General features: G+C 42.0%; 1 protein-coding gene across 2 annotated transcripts in view; it reads left to right on the top strand.

The window, feature by feature from the left end:
• ADAMTS9 (ADAM metallopeptidase with thrombospondin type 1 motif 9) overlaps positions 1-17,765 on the top strand; it is a 366,908-nt gene that overhangs the window by 181,856 nt on the left and 167,287 nt on the right. For both annotated transcript variants that reach the window (XM_073592184.1, XM_073592185.1), the window contains exons 19-24: positions 753-879; positions 2,149-2,359; positions 4,318-4,482; positions 7,451-7,615; positions 13,187-13,306; positions 15,383-15,472. In XM_073592184.1, the coding sequence (XP_073448285.1) occupies positions 753-879; positions 2,149-2,359; positions 4,318-4,482; positions 7,451-7,615; positions 13,187-13,306; positions 15,383-15,472 (878 nt within the window). The remainder of the gene's footprint in view (positions 1-752; positions 880-2,148; positions 2,360-4,317; positions 4,483-7,450; positions 7,616-13,186; positions 13,307-15,382; positions 15,473-17,765) is intronic.

Below are 17,765 nucleotides of genomic sequence, written 5' to 3'. Positions count from 1 at the left end.
TCATAGACATTTTGGCGTACCGTACTGAAGTTTTTTGCCATTTCATGGGTCTGCACGGTTGTAATACTTGACATGTTTGTCAGGTATTATCTGTTTACTCAGCGCAACCCCATCTTTTATATTTTGCCAAAAAATGGGCATTATATTGTGTTTATGTGTACTAAAATTCATTTTAGTGTATTTTTTTACTGAAAATATGCGTTTGATCGGTTGCACAAATATTGCGTAACATCAAAAATTGCAACAGCTACCATTTTATTCTGCAGGGCCTTTGTTTTCAGAAAAAAATATATCATTGTTTTCTAGTAAAAAAATCGGATTTTATCACGTGTGCAAAAAATTTTAAAAAATGCCCCAGAAGAGGAGTGGTTAAGAACCATTTAAAAACTTTTAAGAAAAATTGAGCTGACGCTCTAAATGGACATCAAAAGTCTTGGCTGTATAAAAATACACTGAGTCCTTACTTGAAAAATATTGGGTTTTTATAACTGGCTGTATCCTCATTTGAACTGTCTCTGTTTATCACCAGCACAAAAAGTGATTGGGGTACCTGATCCAGAGCCAGTTGTCTAGGGAGGGATTTTTGTTCACTTTGGGGAAAATTTCCCCACACATTGCTTTGTGTCTCTAGGACAGGAAGTAAATGGAAATATTCGTAACAGCAAAAAAAAAAATGGCTGAAGTTAAATATATTTTAAAAGAAACTGGATTGCTGTTTTTTATGCCTTACAAGGATATGCTTATGTCTGCAGGAGAAAGGAAAAGGAAGCCTATTTGTACCAGGGACTCAGATCAATTAGTGGTCTCGGACCAAAGATGTGATCGCATTTCTCAGCCTGAGCTGGTAACTGAGCCCTGTAACACTGACTGTGAATTGAGGTAAATGTATAATAAACTATATTCAGGGCTGGATTTACATTGCTGAAGATTGTTGGCACACACACACTTTGGCACTCTAATCCCCACCCTTTTGCTAAACCACACCTATTTTCACACTGATGAGACAAGGGTATATTTTAATATTCAAATCCACTGTAAATTAAGGGAAATCAATATGTTAAAGGCTGTTAAAAACAACAAAATAACATTTTAAAATAAGTTTTCTTTTTTAAAATGATAAATATGAAAAAATGCATATGAATATGTTTTTGTATTTTCAAATGCATCCAGCAGGTGGTGCTCTCAGCTGCTTTTCACATGTTTTCAAGGCTTTACTTAGTTCCTCTGTTTAAAAAAAATCCTTTATTTACAGAGCCGAATAGCTTAAGCTAAAATTTACAATGTGTTTATGTGCAAGTTAAAGTGGATGTAAACCCGAAATTTTTTATTTTTTTATGTCATAATGTAGAGTATAAGATTTCCTATCATTTGAGCATAGTCTTCCCACACAGAGTTAATCCAGCTCTGAGCAATCCTCTTTTATTGTTCAGTGAGATAAATCTTGACAAGAGAAAAACTTTGTCAAATCCTCCCCCCTGCTGTGAGTGACAGGTGATTTACATATCTCGTGCACTAGCCTAAGACATGCATTATTTTTTAATTCCCCCCCCCCACTCCTTTCTTCAGCAGCTCTGCAAGGATTGGCTGTTCCACACCTCAGCTGATTTGACATGCTGAAGTCATGTGGTTACTTTCCTGTCTTTTCACTGGATGTTAGAGATCATAGCAGAAGTTCAGTGTAAGAAATAAACAGGAGAAAATGCATATTGACAAGGGGAGTGTAGAGGTGGGCGGGGAGTCTACTGACATCAGGACTCCACCCACCGAGCTCCAGACAACAGACCCACCCATAGAATATGCAGTTTTTCGGCTCTCATAACAGACAGAGGGGAGACATTTGACAGGTAAAGATACATGCAGGAGACATGTATATCCTTATAGATAACCCCTATGGCAGTAGTTTAGAAAGGATGACATTGGGTTTACATCCACTTTAATCACAAAAGTTATCATAGGATATTTCAAACAGAGACCGTCCAAAAGGAAATCACTTCTCTTTAAAAAAAACAAACATAGCTTTTTTTAATCTGCATTGTCCCTAAACTCAATTCTTCGCCTCCTAATGGTAAATCTAGCCTTTGATCTGTCATTGTGGATACCTTTTTTTGCCCGTGAATTCTGGCGAAGTCTAACAGTGGCTGTTTGCAGGTGGCAAGTGGCCAAAAAGAGTGAATGTAGTGCCCAGTGTGGCCCTGGTTACCGCACACTTGATTTCTACTGTACCAAATACATCAAGTCTGAGGGGAGGATGGATAAGGTAGATGACCGATTTTGTGGCAGTCTACAGAAGCCCAACACCAAGGAGAAATGTTATGAGGATTGCAACACCGGAGGATGGAGCTACTCAGCCTGGTCAGAAGTTAGTATTGGTTGGCTGAACATCAACTGACATCCTGTAATGCAGTGGTCATCAACCCTGTCCTCAGGGCCCACTAACAGGCCAGGTTTTATGTATTCCCTTGGGGAGATGCAGACTAGAATACTGGAATCACTGAGCAGCAAATGATATCACCTGTGATGTATTTCAGCTATCTTGCAAACCTGGCCTGTTAGTGGGCCCTGAGGACAGGGTTGATGACCACTGCTGTAATGCATTCATAATTAATGCTATTGCTTTTTTTTAACAACAAGCCATCATTTTGTGACAAAGGCGAGTTATATGTCAAAAATCAGGTATATAAAAATCCGCCCACTCATACACCCAAAAACGCTGCGCTGATGGAAAATAATCTTAATCTAAGCTGCTGCTTAAATAATATCAACCATAAATGAAAAAAATTGGTTCACCACAATCTCGCCCCAAGTGAACTCAAAATAGCAGCGCTAAAGAAAACCCTAATCATAAAGTGACATATAGTGAAGAGTGAAAAACAAAAAATCAACCAGTAATATAATTATATCATCACTCCTCCCTATTAATGTGCATCAAATGATATGATCAAAAATTCACAGAAATAGTGCGCAAAACCAATTATGTGAATAACATATCTGTGCACACAAACAAAATTAAATATATAATTCAAAATATATATGTGTAAACCAATGTGAATCAATCCACAAATATAAATAAGTGTCCACAAAAAGTCCAAAAAAAGTCCAAAAAATGTGTAGTTCCGTGACGTGATGCAGTGCAGATCTTCACTTAAAATAAATCTTCCACCGCACCTCTGTGACTGTGAGTCCACTCCCCTTAGGTAAATAAACTCACCAGCTCTTTTTGCCCCCACTCTCGTGTCAGGGCCACCAAGCCTTTATCCCACACTGCAAGGGGAAATGAATGATCTCCAATGGTACACCTTTACCTATCCAGAGTGTGATGCCAAAGAGCTCTCTCCGCATGAAAAAAGAAAATAATCCAATAGTGCAATAACGTAATGATATTTATTAAAAATAACATACTCCTCCACCATTAAACTCACATCTTTAAAATTCACTGCAAGCCCAAAATAACACAGCACAGCAAGCTGTCACAGCATAAACTCCAATCAGTAAAACCAGTGTATGGTGGTCGCGGCGGACCCAGGTACTGCGCTCTCAAAATACCCGTCTCACCCGATCCCTGGTGTTGATAGGACCCACTTCCGCACTTCCTCATATGGCGCTCCCTGTCACAGCGTCCTACGTCACAAGCGTTCGATTGCCGTGTAGCCACGCCCCAACATATTTCGTCATGAAGACTTAATCATGGGATAAACACAGGCCTTGCTGCCCTCAAGGATGGGGGATCCTAGCAGACAACGAGAAAGAAGAAAGAAAGGGTGCACCAGCCATGTGCATTATCCTTTAGATTCAAATTTATTAAAACTAATGATAAAAAGAAACTACTTACAAACAGTAGTAGAAGATCTCAAATGTATAAAAACAATCTTCAAATCACAGCATGCAGTCAAGGAGCAGCAGAGCCCACCAGAGGTGCCGGAGGAACTCACAGGAATCACTGCTGGCTGATGCGTCTTCTACTACTGTTTATAAGTAGTTCCTTTTTATCATTAGTTTTAATAAATTTGAATCTAAAGGATAATGCACATGGTTGGTGCGCCCTTTCTTTCTTTTTTCTTGCTAAATGTACCTATTCCTAGCACCTGTGTAGGAGGGCGCTACATTTAATAAAAATGTTATAGAGACATATGTTATAGGTCTTAAAAAGCAAGATAAATTGCAGGAATACATTTTTATTTGTAGTGTTTAGAAATATACAAAATATGGGGAAACGTGCATGTCATACAGCAGTGTACTGCATATGTTTTTCTTTTTCTTTGCCCACGCATACTCTTTTGTATGCATTGATCTTTCTAAAATGTTCATCTTCCCGCACAGTGCTCTAAGAGTTGCGGCACAGGTACAAGGAGGAGGAGAGCTGTGTGCGTAAATTCTTTCCGCGAAGTTCTGGATGACTCCAAATGTAACCATCAGGAAAAGTTAACAGAGCAACGTTGTAGCGATGTCCAGTGTCCACAATGGAAGACAGGTGACTGGTCTGATGTAAGTGGAATACTTGGTTACATTGTAGTGAAATGCAAAATGGCCTCAAAAGCTGCTCCTTCCACATCCAGTTTGGACTCTTACTATTATTTATCATAATGAAATATTAAGATGGACATACAGTACATGCTAAAGCAACTCTGTTGGTATTAAAAAAAAAAAGTACTCTGGGTAAGGATAATAATGAATACTTACCTGTGATATCACGTAAGCCACCCATCTTCACTCTTTGTAAAAGCTAAGCTCACTGAAAAAACATTAGTGTCCAACATACTTCTAGATGTATGGTTGCCTCCTGCGTGCTGTGGTTCCTTGAGCTGACCCCTGCGTCACCACTTTAGTGATGTAGGGTCTGGCAGGTGAAACAGCAGAGCATTGGCATCCAGCACACCCGGAAGTACTGGATGCTAAAGAATGTTCAGCAAGCTTAGCTCAAGAGATCAAAGATCAGTGGCATGATGGGTGGCAAATGTAGGTGTTAATAAATTATTTATAGGGAGTGTTTTTTTTTGTTATTTTTTTTGTTTTTTAATAGAGACAGGGTTGCTTTAACTCTGAATCACATTTATATTAATAAACATGCTAGGCAAACCAACAGGTTCTCTTTATTCCAGCCCTTGGAGTTACTTTTACTTACCTTTCCTTTTTTATATCGTCACTCAATGGCATAAATGAGAAGCCATAATGTGGAGCTTACACAGGGCTAAGGACTCTCCCTTTCCATCCCATGAAAAAGGCCTGAGTGCCTGAGGTGCCAATTGCCCCTAGCACCAGAGTAAATCAAGTCACATGTTCCCCCATACCAGCAAGTACTGGATAGGTCACTTTTTCTGTCTGAGCATACAGCCTTCCAAAATAATCCAATATTGACCATGAGGTTAATCCCTCTTTAAGGATTTGCATTGTTAAAGAACAACAATTACTTTTTACTACTGATAACCAAATAGTAATTAGTGACATTTCTGCTTGTCGTGTTTATGTTTTGTGTTGGTTCCCTCCATGTTAACCATATTCTTAATAGTCCAAAACCATTCTAGTAGGTCATAGAGAAAAACACATGAATGTGAGTGATATATATTGCTGCCACCCCAAACAGGTTATAATATGGAAAAGTCTCCCCCAGAAGGGGTTTTTCGCAGCAGAAATCAGAAAATGTAATAGTTTAAAAAGATTTTATTAGAATTAGTGAACAACAAGTAATGAACACATTGGGGTTGATTTACTAAAGGGAAAAAGACTGTGCACTTTGCAAAGTGCAGTTGCCCTCTTCAAGAGCAGTTGCTCCAGAGCTTGGTAAATGAGCAGATGCTCTGCTGACTTCCATCATCCAATCATGTGCAAGCAAAAATGCAGTTTTTTTAATGCTCCTTGCACGGGATTGGGTACTTCTTGCAAAGTGAAGCCTTACCTCATTTACTAAACTTTGGAGCAATTGCACCTGCAGAGGGCAACTACACTCTGCAAAGTGCACAGTTTATTTGCCTTTAGTAAATCAACCCCATAATGTGTTCATTACTTGTTGTTCACTAATTCTAATAAAATCTTTTTAAACGATTCAATTTTCTGATTTCTCCTGTGGAAAAACCCCTCTGGGAGAGACTTTTCCATATTATAACCATTCTAGTAGGTTAATTGGCTCCCATTCAGATTGGTTGCATTGTGTCCGTGTGTATAAATGTGGTAGGGAAATTTGATTGTGAGCTTATTTGGGGACAGGTTAAGGAGACACAGTGTCTGCTGATAGCCCACCACTTCCCTCCAGGAAGGTATTCTCACCCATCCATGGGTTCACCCATCCACGTTTTCCATTGCAGGAGTCCGCTCTGGGTAAGCTCCTGTGTTGGATGTTGTCACAGCTTATTACAGTGAATGACGTTACTGTCATTATACACATGACAGTGCTTGGGCCTGGGAACTGACCACTCAAATCCAAGCATTGTCACATAGGGCAGGTTGTATGCAATTTCATACCCAGATACCCTGCTCCTGTAGAGTAACAGAGAGTGTTCCAAAGGAGTAGGTAAGTGGCAAAAAGCATTAGAGGGGTGAGTGCGGTGGGTGGTTTGGTTATCAGAAGGCACACCTCGCCCTGAATGGGCAACATGACAGCATCTCTCTGAGTAGAAAATGCCCCAACATCAATGGGAATAAACAATGCCTCATAATTGGTATCAGTGGGAGGAATAGTTCTTCATCATTGGTACTGGTGGCAGGAATAGTGCCCCATTGTTTATATTGTTGGGAGGGCTAGTACCCCAATGTTGGTATCAGGGGTCGGAATAGTGCCTCTTGATGTCAGTGGGAGAAATAGTGTCCCATTGTTGGTGTCAGAGGGAGAAATAGTGCCCTGTCATTGGTGTCAGTGGGAGGAATAGTGCCTTGTATCTGTGGGAGGAATAGTGCTCCAAGAGTTTGGAGACCACTGTTTTTGAGGTTCCATTCACACCTATGCAGGTTGCTTTTGAGCGTTTCTGCAGTGCTTTTTGGGTTTTTTACAGCGATTTTGCCACGATATGCATTTTCTGTTTTTATGCAGATAAAAAAACATAAATTGCGTCATAATCATGGTAAAACTCGAGGAAAAATGCACTACATGCTTTTCTGCAGCTTCTCCATTCAAGTCTATTGAACCAAAACAGCAAAAAAAGCACCGTTTTGAATTTAAAAAAGTTCCTGACCCGTTCTAAAAATGCAGAGGCACAAAAAATGCATTGATGAGAACATGTTCTATAGGAACCCATGTTAAAAATGTCCTGCGTTTCTGCAAAAAGCATGAAAAAATGCATTGGTGTGAATGGAACCTTATGAAGGATTGGGTCTGGCTGCATTTTTACACACCCTATGCTGATCTCTACTGGAAAGTAATACTCTGTAAAGTGCTGCAAAATTTGCTGGAAATATAACTGAGTAAGTTAATAAAATATATAATTACATGTTTGAATGACATATCGGGTCTTTCTAATTTCAGTGCCTTGTGACTTGTGGGAAGGGACATAAACACCGACAGACGTGGTGTCAATTTGGCGAAACGCGAGTAAATGATAGAGACTGCAATCCAGAGACAAAGCCGATTTCAGTCCAAACTTGCCAGCAACAAGAATGTGCATCATGGCAAGTTGGACCATGGGGACAGGTATGCTGTTTTCTTCACTGTTAATCTTTTGTTAATTTGTGTGAGTTCTTGAATATGTTATGTACGTTTTCTGTGCCTATAATCCTATCTTTAGCATAGGTGTTACATTAAACTCTTTTGTCTCCCAAATGATTTGTAATATTGTTCAGCCAGTCTTGTGATTCATGTGTTTAGAGCACCAAATGAAAGGTTTAAGAGTCCAAGATCTTTTATATATTCATAATGGTTCACAAAAAACAACAGCCAGCGCATTTCAGGGGCTCAAAGACTATCCCCTCCTTTAGGACTTATTTAGTGGATTCAAGTATGGATCAATAACTGGGAGTTCATTGTTTGCTGTGTAAGGCTGAGTTCACACATATGCAAATTGGATGCAGGTTTCCCCACAACCAATTTGCATGACAAGCGAGAGTGACCAGCTCCCAATGGAGCCAGTTCACACATGTCTGGGGTGGCCGTGGTCCAGTTTGCAGAAGGGTCTTGTGCATGTTTGGGTCTGGTTTAGGTGTGAATTCAGGCAAAAATTCAGACCTGAATCGCACCTGAATCGGTGAGCAGACACGCCCCGGACCTCAGGCATGAACCTGCGACCGTACATATGTGAGCCCGGCCTAAGGTTGGGCATTACAAGGATTTGTGAATCAGGCACCTTTGCCAGGCAGCATAGCAAGGTCCTGGACCCCCTGCGGGTTACACTGCAGCAGAGTAGTATTCTTGGTCAATGACCAGGCCCAGACTGTGATTGGATAGTACACCAGTACGGTGTACCAGCCCCAGTGTGCTGATGAGGTCATACCTGAGCTCTTTCCTCCTGGCATATTTATAGGCCCCTTTCACACGTGCTTTTCGATCAGGTCCGCCTATCAGTTTTTCAGGTGGACCTGATCGGACGCTCCATTCACCTCTATGGAGCGGCGGATGCCAGCGGTGACATTTCCGCTGACATCCTCAATATTGGATCCGATCCTGTCTGTAAAATCCACATGGATGGTGACCCTATTTTGCATCCGTCTGGAGGATCGAATTGGATAAGAACGGACAGGTGGTCCGTTTTCATCCAATCTCCCCATAGAGGAGAGCGGGGCTCTGACAGGTCCATCTCTGCACAGTGAGTGGATATGGACCTGTTATCCGCCTGCTCTGCGGGGATCAACGGATCAATCCCCCGCTGAGCAAAGCGGAGTCCGTCAGGCGGACCGCCCGTGTGAAAGAGCCCATAGTGTTAGGTCCCTTTCACATGGGCTTTCTAATCAGATCCAAAAGGACCCATAGTGTTAAGCTGAGAGATTTGTGCAAAGCCACATTCAGTAGCCTCTGGAACGGGCTGCTGGGCCTCCAAGTAAAGATATTGCCTTGGATACCAGTACAAACTATCCAGGGGTTCTAACCCTTCCACACTCTGTACAGAGAAAACAACATTGGGTTTAACATACTTTTTAAGTACTAATCCACCTAATTATAAGCTGAAATACATAGGTCAGATATTGCATAGCGTATATCTGTAGTGAAACGCATTAGTAATTGAGCAGTTCACAGTAGCGCACCACCTCATGGCTAAAAAAGGTGAGATATTCTAGTCTGAATAATTGTTTTGCTTTCTGTCCTTGTTACTTCAGCAGATTTAAGATCTGGTTGGTGTCTTGGCAGTAATTCCTTGTATAAGGATTAATGTTTTAAGAAGAAAAATCAAATGTACTTCTGAAATCCTCATACCATTGAAAATTCTTAACTTTTACTTGGAGAGTCAGCAAATGAAGCATGTTTAATCCCAGCCAGTAGGTTAGCAAGCTGACCTACATTTCAAATGGCATGATTCAAATACTTAAAGGAACACTGAATTTTAACCCTGTTTTCTGTTATCTTGCTCTTGCTTTTTTTCAAAACCACTTTAGTGTAAGATCCTCCTGTGAGAGGCCATTAGCCTTGCTGCCTCGGCCTTGCTAGAAATGTTTAATGGTGCATTGCTTCACTAACTAGTCCTATTCTAAAGCAGTTCAGGGACAAACTATGCTATAGAGAAAGGGAGGAATGTATTGGCATATAGCACAGCACAGAGAAAGGACCTGTTTGCATTTTATATTAAGCAGAACTTAAATAAGGAACTTTGAAGCAAAATTATAATCTTTCCCAATCTGCAGCCTCACTATTGCCATCAATGCAACCTGATCAATGCCCATCTGCAGCCTCACAAGTGCCACCAATGCAGCCTCATCAGTCCACATCAATGCAGCCTCATCAGTCCACATCAATGCAGCAGCTTCACCATTGCCATCAATGCAGCAGCCTCACCATTGCCATCAATGCAGCAGCCTCACCATTGCCATCAGTGCAGCCTGATCGATGCCCATCTGCAGCCAAGAGGGGACAGGGAGGGGGGCGGGACGAGCGCCGACAGATTACATACAGTGAGAATCTCCTATGATAGGCAGAACAGTGGTCCAATGGCGGCCCAGGAGACGGGACTTCCTATTACAGAGGCCGCCAAGTAAACAGGAGATTCTCACTGTATGTAATCAGACGGCGCTCGTCCCTTCCCTGTCCCCTCTGAGGCAGCTAAAGTTCAAGTATTGGCGTATAACACGCTATTTGCACCCAATTTTCAGGGTGAAAAAGTGCGTGTTATACACCAATAAATTCAGTAGCTAAAGATGCACTCGAAGTACATTTAGGGGAGGTGTCATACCTGACAAAGGATTCATAATCCTGTCCATCCAGTTCTGAGATTTATGCAGCTCTGCCACACAGCACAGCCTAGCCTGATAGGACAAGAAACTGGATTTTCCTACAGCTAAAATTAATTGAAACATATTTTTTTAAACAGATTATTCCTACCAGCTCTGTGCAATGGTTTTGCACAGAGCAGCCCCGATCCTCTTCTGTTCATGTTACCCACTGGTGCTATTGGCTCCTCCCTCCTGCGGAGTGCCCCATAGCAAGCCACTTGCTATGGGGGCACTAATGCATGCTTACGCCCTGTGCTGGCTCTGTGTGTCCAATGACACACAAAGCACAGCTCGGCCCAGCCCCACCCCACCTCACTGCTGCTTCTCTGGCTAATGAAGAGAGAGAGAGCTGGGAGAACTGCTGCTCTGGTGTACATCCCTGGATTGAGATCGGGCTCAGGTAAGTATAAGGGGGAGCTGAGGAGGGAGATGCTTGCAGAACGTTTTTTAACTGAAAGGGGTAGTAAACGTGTGGGAAAAAAACACATTTCCACCTATTGCATTGTATACTAGCACATTATGAAAGACTTGCCTTGAAACAAGGCCCTCCAGCAGTGCACTGTCACTGCTGCAGAGGCTTCCATCTTCACCGGGTCTCCCTTCCAGGTTCACGGACTGCAGCCACTTAAATAAGCGCAAGAGTCTCGGCTGCGTCACACAGCACTAAAGGGATGGCAAGGGTATGCTGTTCCTGCAGAGTGCATGCGCTGGTGACATCACCGGCTGCTGCCGCTAGAATTTCTCCAAAATGGTGCAAATTTAGGAGATATTCATTTTACGTACAGGTAAGCTTTATTATAATATATATATATATATATATATATATATATATATATATATTATAAAAGAGAGTTTGCTACTGCCTTAATAGGTTAAGAACCTTGTACTTTTAGAACCACTTTAAGTAACATTTACAAGTCTTGTTGTACCCCACCCCCCTCCCTGACTGTGACTGCACAGTTAATGAAGAAGCTGCAGACTGATGAGCTCCCTATGTCACTCTGCTCTCTCCTGCTATCAACATGCCCCTTATTAGCACATCCGAATTGAAGCACAACTGAATGGTTCCTCGTGCTGCTATTTCCACTTCCAGTCTGAGTTTTGCTGTACAGTGGATTGCAAAGGGTACTTACTGCTTGCATTTAGAAAATACATTTAAAAAAGTAGTATGGCCAAAGCTTTTGTAGAGCTTTTTTGGCCATACCTCTCTTGTTGGTCACAGTACAAAGAGAAAACAAATGCTCCTGCGCTGGAGAGGTTACTCTGGGTAAAATCGAGAAGTGGGTGGGACTTGTTCACAAATCACACCACTGCATCAGCTGTGCTGCCACTTTCAACAGGTCAGGGAGAACCCTGGGAAATTCTAAAAAACAAGGACAGAGAGCGCACCAGCCTTGCGCATTAACTTTGCAGCAAAAGATTATTATTTATTGAATAAAATATTAGACTCACAAATGAGTGATAAAATCAAGCAAGAAATTTGCAAAGTCCATCAGTAACATCGTCCAACAGGGTCTGCTGGCCTGAGTTGGGTGAGAATAGTCCAAAATAAACTGACGCGTTTCGAGGGTGCCCCCTCTTCCTCAGAGCCCAGGAGTGCACTTAAAGTTTGTCTTCCTGTGGCCCAGAGGCTATTGCCTGCTATCAGCCGATGGGGCAGAGCTGCTCCAGGCTCAGGAAGCATCCTGACAATATTGTCAGGATCCACCCCGCTGCCTGATTGACAGTTGGCTCCGCCTTTCAGGCCACGACTGAGAGCCAGAGCCAGCCACTCCTGTCCCCTCCCCAGCTAGGCTCTCCAGTTGTCATGTGATCTCTCAGTTCTCGGTCTTAGGGCCGGTTCACACTGCTGCGATGCGGGAACCCTGCAAATCCACTGCGGGTTCCCGCATCACATGTCTCCCGGCGGCAGTTCACACTGCCCTATACAAACTGCTGGGAGTGTCAATTAAAAGTTAAGGACACCCCCAAATCAGTTTGCATATCGCAGTGCGATCTGCAAATTTGGACGGGAATTGGATCGCATGGGAGTAAACACCCATGAGATCCGATTCTGCTGCGGACCAAAAAAAGGGTCCTGCGCGAGTTTGGTCCGAATGCGAAGCAAATTAATGCATACTATATGGCTGAATTCACATCACACAGACATCGCATGTAATTTGCACTGCAGTGCACTGTGAATCACATGCAATCTCGCACCATGCAGCAGTGTGAACCATCCCTTAGAGCTGATAGAGGACAGTTTAGATTATTTAGATCTGTAGTATGCTTATGTAGAGTTTTAAAACTGTAATGGTTTTTTTCTTGCATATAAGATGCATTTTAAGCTGAACTCAAGACAGATATAAAAATCACTTATTAATGCAAAAGTAAATGTACAGTATTTTTTAAATGCACATAGTGTAAATACCCGAATGTGACTTGATATCAGCCTCTTGCAATTGTTGAACAGTGGAGCTGGAGGAATAATGAGGAAGCACTACAAGGAGCCAGTAAGCTCCAATCATGTGCATGCTCATTGAAGGTGAAAGCTGAGTGACACAGATGAGCTCATCACTGTGCTGCTTCTCCGTTCACTGTCCAGTCACTGGACAACCTGGGCTCAGAGGAAGCGGGCTGAATGATGCTGGACATCAGACTGAGGACATCTAAACATCTAGTGGCAGAAGAAGAAACAATTGGATTCCAGAGATTAAAAGCTGGATTTGTTATTTAATGGCCTATTCATCTATATTTTACTATTTTTACTATATTTCTGCTCTAAGAATGTGTACACAGATGGATTTGTTTTCTGTTCCAATTTAGATGCAAGGTGCAGTCATCATCCTAACAGTATTTACTTTCACAGTGTACAGCGGCATGTGGCGCAGGTTATCAGATGAGAGCTGTGAAATGCGTTGTAGGTGCTTATGGGGCTGTGGTGGATGACAGCGAATGCAATGCAGCCACTCGACCTACTGACACACAGGTAAGAACCCCACACTGATACACAACTTGGTCGTGTTCATATTAATCTGTGAACTAAAAAGTGAGTCAACAGTATCAATAGACATTAGAAGACGACCCTCCATCCAGTCATTTTTGGCCGGGTTTGGGTGATCTAGTGTCTAAGGTGCAGCAGACATCCTTGAATAAGTATTAAAATAATTGTCCAATCTCCGTTGGACCCCCTGTGCTGCCCATGGCTTTCCCTACTACCTTTGTCCTGAGCAGCATCGCTCGTACAACTGCTGCTCTTATGTTTAGGGCAATAACTAGCATAGAAAACATGATCATATTGACATGCATGCCCAAGGGTCTCTAAAGTAGAATCTTTTTTTTTTTTAATATTGGATAGAGTATTAAGCAGTTAAGGCCAATGTCATTTTTTTAATGGAGGATAAGGGGTTGCTGTCTATGTTTTATCCTGGACATTTCCCTTCACTTCCTGTCCGGGAGACACAACAGGAAATGTGTGAAAATGTGGTCACCTGAGCAAATGTCCCTATTGGTAAATTTCAAATTGGCATAAGATCCCAAAGCTAGACATTACACACACTGCAGGTTGATTCAGTAGGAACCCTCACCCATCACAAGCAGAAGAAGAAGAAGTGTACCTGCTTGAATGTCATTCATAAACTTTAGGACTCTGTTACACCTGCATTGCTATGTGAAGAGAGATCTGTGGTAGATTGCTTTTCACAGAGCAGTGCAGGCATTCGAGAGATGACACTCCCACTTGCTGAATGCCTGTTTTTTTGGGGGGGGTTTGACAGTCAAATAGGCTGGTGGAATGGGAATACTTCGCCACAACCACAAGTCTAGCAGCTGGCTTGCAGTTGCGACAAGGCCCAATTCCCCTGAATATGCAAGGCATTGCTGCCACAGCATATGTAATTCCCCATCTGGCTGCCTTTGCAGCTTAAAGGCAGGGTGGTAAAAATGCAGCTCAACCACCTTTTTTTTTTATGGCAAAAATGCGTTTAGCAATTAATGTGGGCACTGAATCATGTAGTGTCCTCATTCTCCCAATACCTCAATGAGCAAATTGTTGGATTCTTTTTAAAGAAAAATTCCAGGTATAAATATTTTACATGGTTTCACTGGTCCAGTTTGGACTAATGTAACTATGCATGGAGCATACCTAGTGCATATTCCTTGAAGCTGGAAATCACTGTAGTAGGCTCAATGAATACAAACCGTTCTCTGATTGGACAAGGTGGGGATTAAGGTGTCACCACCCTGCATCTCCTCCTCATCCAGTCAAAGAATGCTTTGCATTTATTGAGCAATCTATGGGCGACCTCCTGTGTTCAAAGCAGCAGGGCAGCCGCTCGGCACAGGACCCGGAAGCTAGTGGAGATCATTTGAATAAGGGTGCTCACTACAGTGATTTCAAGCTTCCAGGGGTATTGGCCAGGTATGGTATATACATAGTTACTTTGTCCCAAGCTGAAAAATGTAACTATCTAAAAATATCCATACCTGGTATTAATCTTTAACTCCTTTATGCCGCAGTAACACATATGTGTGGTGGCAAAAAGCTGGGCTTTAACGCCTACATGCCGCACATATGTGTCGCTTGGCGGGCAATTTTTATGTTCTAGGAGCAATCCAGCACATAGATCGAGCTGCCAAAAATGGCTCTTTGGTCCCAAAAAGACACCAGTAGCCAGCTGGACTGGCTTCCGATCACGTGACCACCGTAACAGCCAATCACAGTGGTCATGTTAAGTCTGATCTTTTGCAAAAGGGGTTAAGGTTCCTTGACTAATAACCTCAGAAGTCAACAGCCTGATAAATCAATATTCTAAATAATAAATAAATAATATTCTAAATAATAAATAAATAATATTCTAAATAATAAAGCTTGGTAGAAACTGGAGATGTTCTGCGATATTGGGATGTGTAGTAGAATCCCTAAACCTGGCCTTGTTTTATATACCAAGTGCCAGGCAATGGCATCAGCAAAATCTCCTTCAATATTGCTCTCCTTAGCAACAAGTTCAAAAAGTCATTAATTATGGAAAGGAAACCGCCTAACACACCAAACTGATTTTGACAGGACTGTGAAACAGCTGCGTGCCCAGGCATTCCTGAAACCAAGCAGATTGTCCACAGCAAGACACAGTGGAGATTTGGATCGTGGACACCTGTAAGTGCACTTTGCTCATATGACTTCCTCCTCCTTCGTTTCTGCTCATTGCACTCTGCTCCAGCTCTTAGCTCTGAAATGCGTCAGTTCCTCTCTGTTTACGGATGAGCGGTGCCTATATTTTATTACATAAACAAAATGGCTTATTTTCCGATCCCCTGCTCAGTTTCACCAGAGCGCTGCCCTGGGGTCATGTGATGGTTGTTTAAAACTTAGATAGATTTGACCTTATAAAAGGAAAATTCTAAGTTAATTGCCATACCAGCCCCATCCCCCACCCCCCACCCTCCACCTTCTTCTCAAGCAAGCACGCTAATCCGTATTTATTTATTTCATATTCTGTAAAAGAGAACTCCAAGCAAAATAAAATGTAGTATTTAAATAAATAGGTGAATCGCTATTTTATACTGCTTTCTACATTTTGAAATTTTGCTAAATAATTAGCTAGACAAAGCTCCAAATCACATTACTTATACTTATATATTATATATACCAGCCAGCAACTGCACACACAATAATTTTTTCCGCCTTTGGGTCTACCCATCTACACAGTTCTGACCATAACCTATTAGTTTTACATGCCATTTAAAATAATTTTTAAAAAAAATTCTAGTTGTTGCCCTGGATGGGGAGGGAAAAGGTTAAAACCTATTGTATGTCAGGATTTTTTTTTTTGTGTCCCCATTATAGATATTTACCTTCTTCCTGTCATGGTGACAACAGTGTCGCTGTGCATTCATTTTCCTTATCACCTGGAAGAATGCTTTCTTTTTTATAATTTGAAACAGTCAGATCTTTCATTAATTTTTTTACATGTACAGCCAAAATAATTCTAAAATAAAATAAGAAAAATAATTCAGATTTAGAATACTTTATTATTCCCAAAGGGAAACTATTAACTCTCCCCCTCCGATGCTGATTTTTTACTATTCCATTCTATTGAGGTATTCTAATTCCGCGTACACACAAGCGGACTTTTCGTCAGAGTAGAGTCTGACGGTCTTTCCGATGGAGTTCCGACAGAGTTCCGCTGAAACGGACTTGCCTACACACGATCACACCAAAGTCCAATCGTTTAGAACATGATGACGTACGACCGGACTAGAAAAAGGAAGTTCAATAGCCAGTAGCCAATGGCTGCCCTTGCGTTGTTTTTGGTCTGTCGAACTAGCATACAGACGAACGGTTTTCTCGATAGATATTGAGTCCGTCGGAAAGATTTGAAACATGTTCTATTTCTAGATCCGTCAGAATTTTCAAAAAAAAGGGTCAGGTGAAGCCCACATACGATCGGAATGTCCGACGGAATGAATCCGTCGGACCTTTTCTGCCGGAAAGTCCGGTCATGTGTACACGTCATAACACATTCTACATTATAATTCAGCCCCAATTGCATGTTCCTTACTTTGTTTAAGAAGTTAAAAAGTTTGTGCCTCCCGGGATAAGCCAGCGCCATCTTAACTATTGTGTTCCAAGTCCGTAGTCCAATATACTTCAGTCCTTTCCTGTAGCCTGTTCTATAATCTCGCGCATGAGCGATGGTTTCTTAAGGTCCGTACACACATTCAGAAAATCGTATAAAAAATATCGCTTTTGAAGCGATCATACGATCATCTGATCCTTAGTAAACAGCTTTCGTCCAAAATTTTTTGAAGGGAAAAACACGAAAATATGTTTCGTACGATACCAGATCGTATGATTTTCATTAATTCAGTACAGTGTTCGCCTGAAAACACAATACAAATACAATAGAAAACATGACATCACTTCCGAATTTCTATTCAGTCAAATTTTTCTGCTTTAGTAACCCATTCGTTTTCGATATGTAGATTAGCATGCAAAAAAAAAGCAAAGGTCACATGGGGTGTAGCAGGAAGGACTGAATGAAACTGTAATCTCGCTGTATTTTACCACAGTGCCGCAGGGAGCGGATATTTCATACATGGAACACTTCTCAATGGGCTGACAGCACAAAGAGCGTGCCATGAATCGGGGAAGAGATGTGCATGCCCCACTGATGTCAATACAAAGAACGGGGTTTGGATACAAGGCAGCAGAGCACGAAGGATAACATCCAAATACAGCTGCTGTCAATCAAATCCAGTGACATGGGGGGCGGGGCCGAGTCCTGCTGTCTGTGTCAATGGACATAGCAGTGGGACTCGTGAGTGCGCTCGCACGGGTGCCCCCAGGGAAAGCGGCTCTCCGTGGGGGCATCCGATGAAGAGGAGCGCCACCAGGGCACCCCAGAACAAGAGGATCGGGGCTGCTCTGTGCAAAACCCTTGCACAGA

The sequence above is a fragment of the Aquarana catesbeiana genome, linkage group LG07, assembly GCF_042186555.1.
Source record: "Aquarana catesbeiana isolate 2022-GZ linkage group LG07, ASM4218655v1, whole genome shotgun sequence".
Taxonomy (NCBI): domain Eukaryota; kingdom Metazoa; phylum Chordata; class Amphibia; order Anura; family Ranidae; genus Aquarana; species Aquarana catesbeiana.
This window is presented reverse-complemented; position numbering and strand designations above follow the sequence as displayed.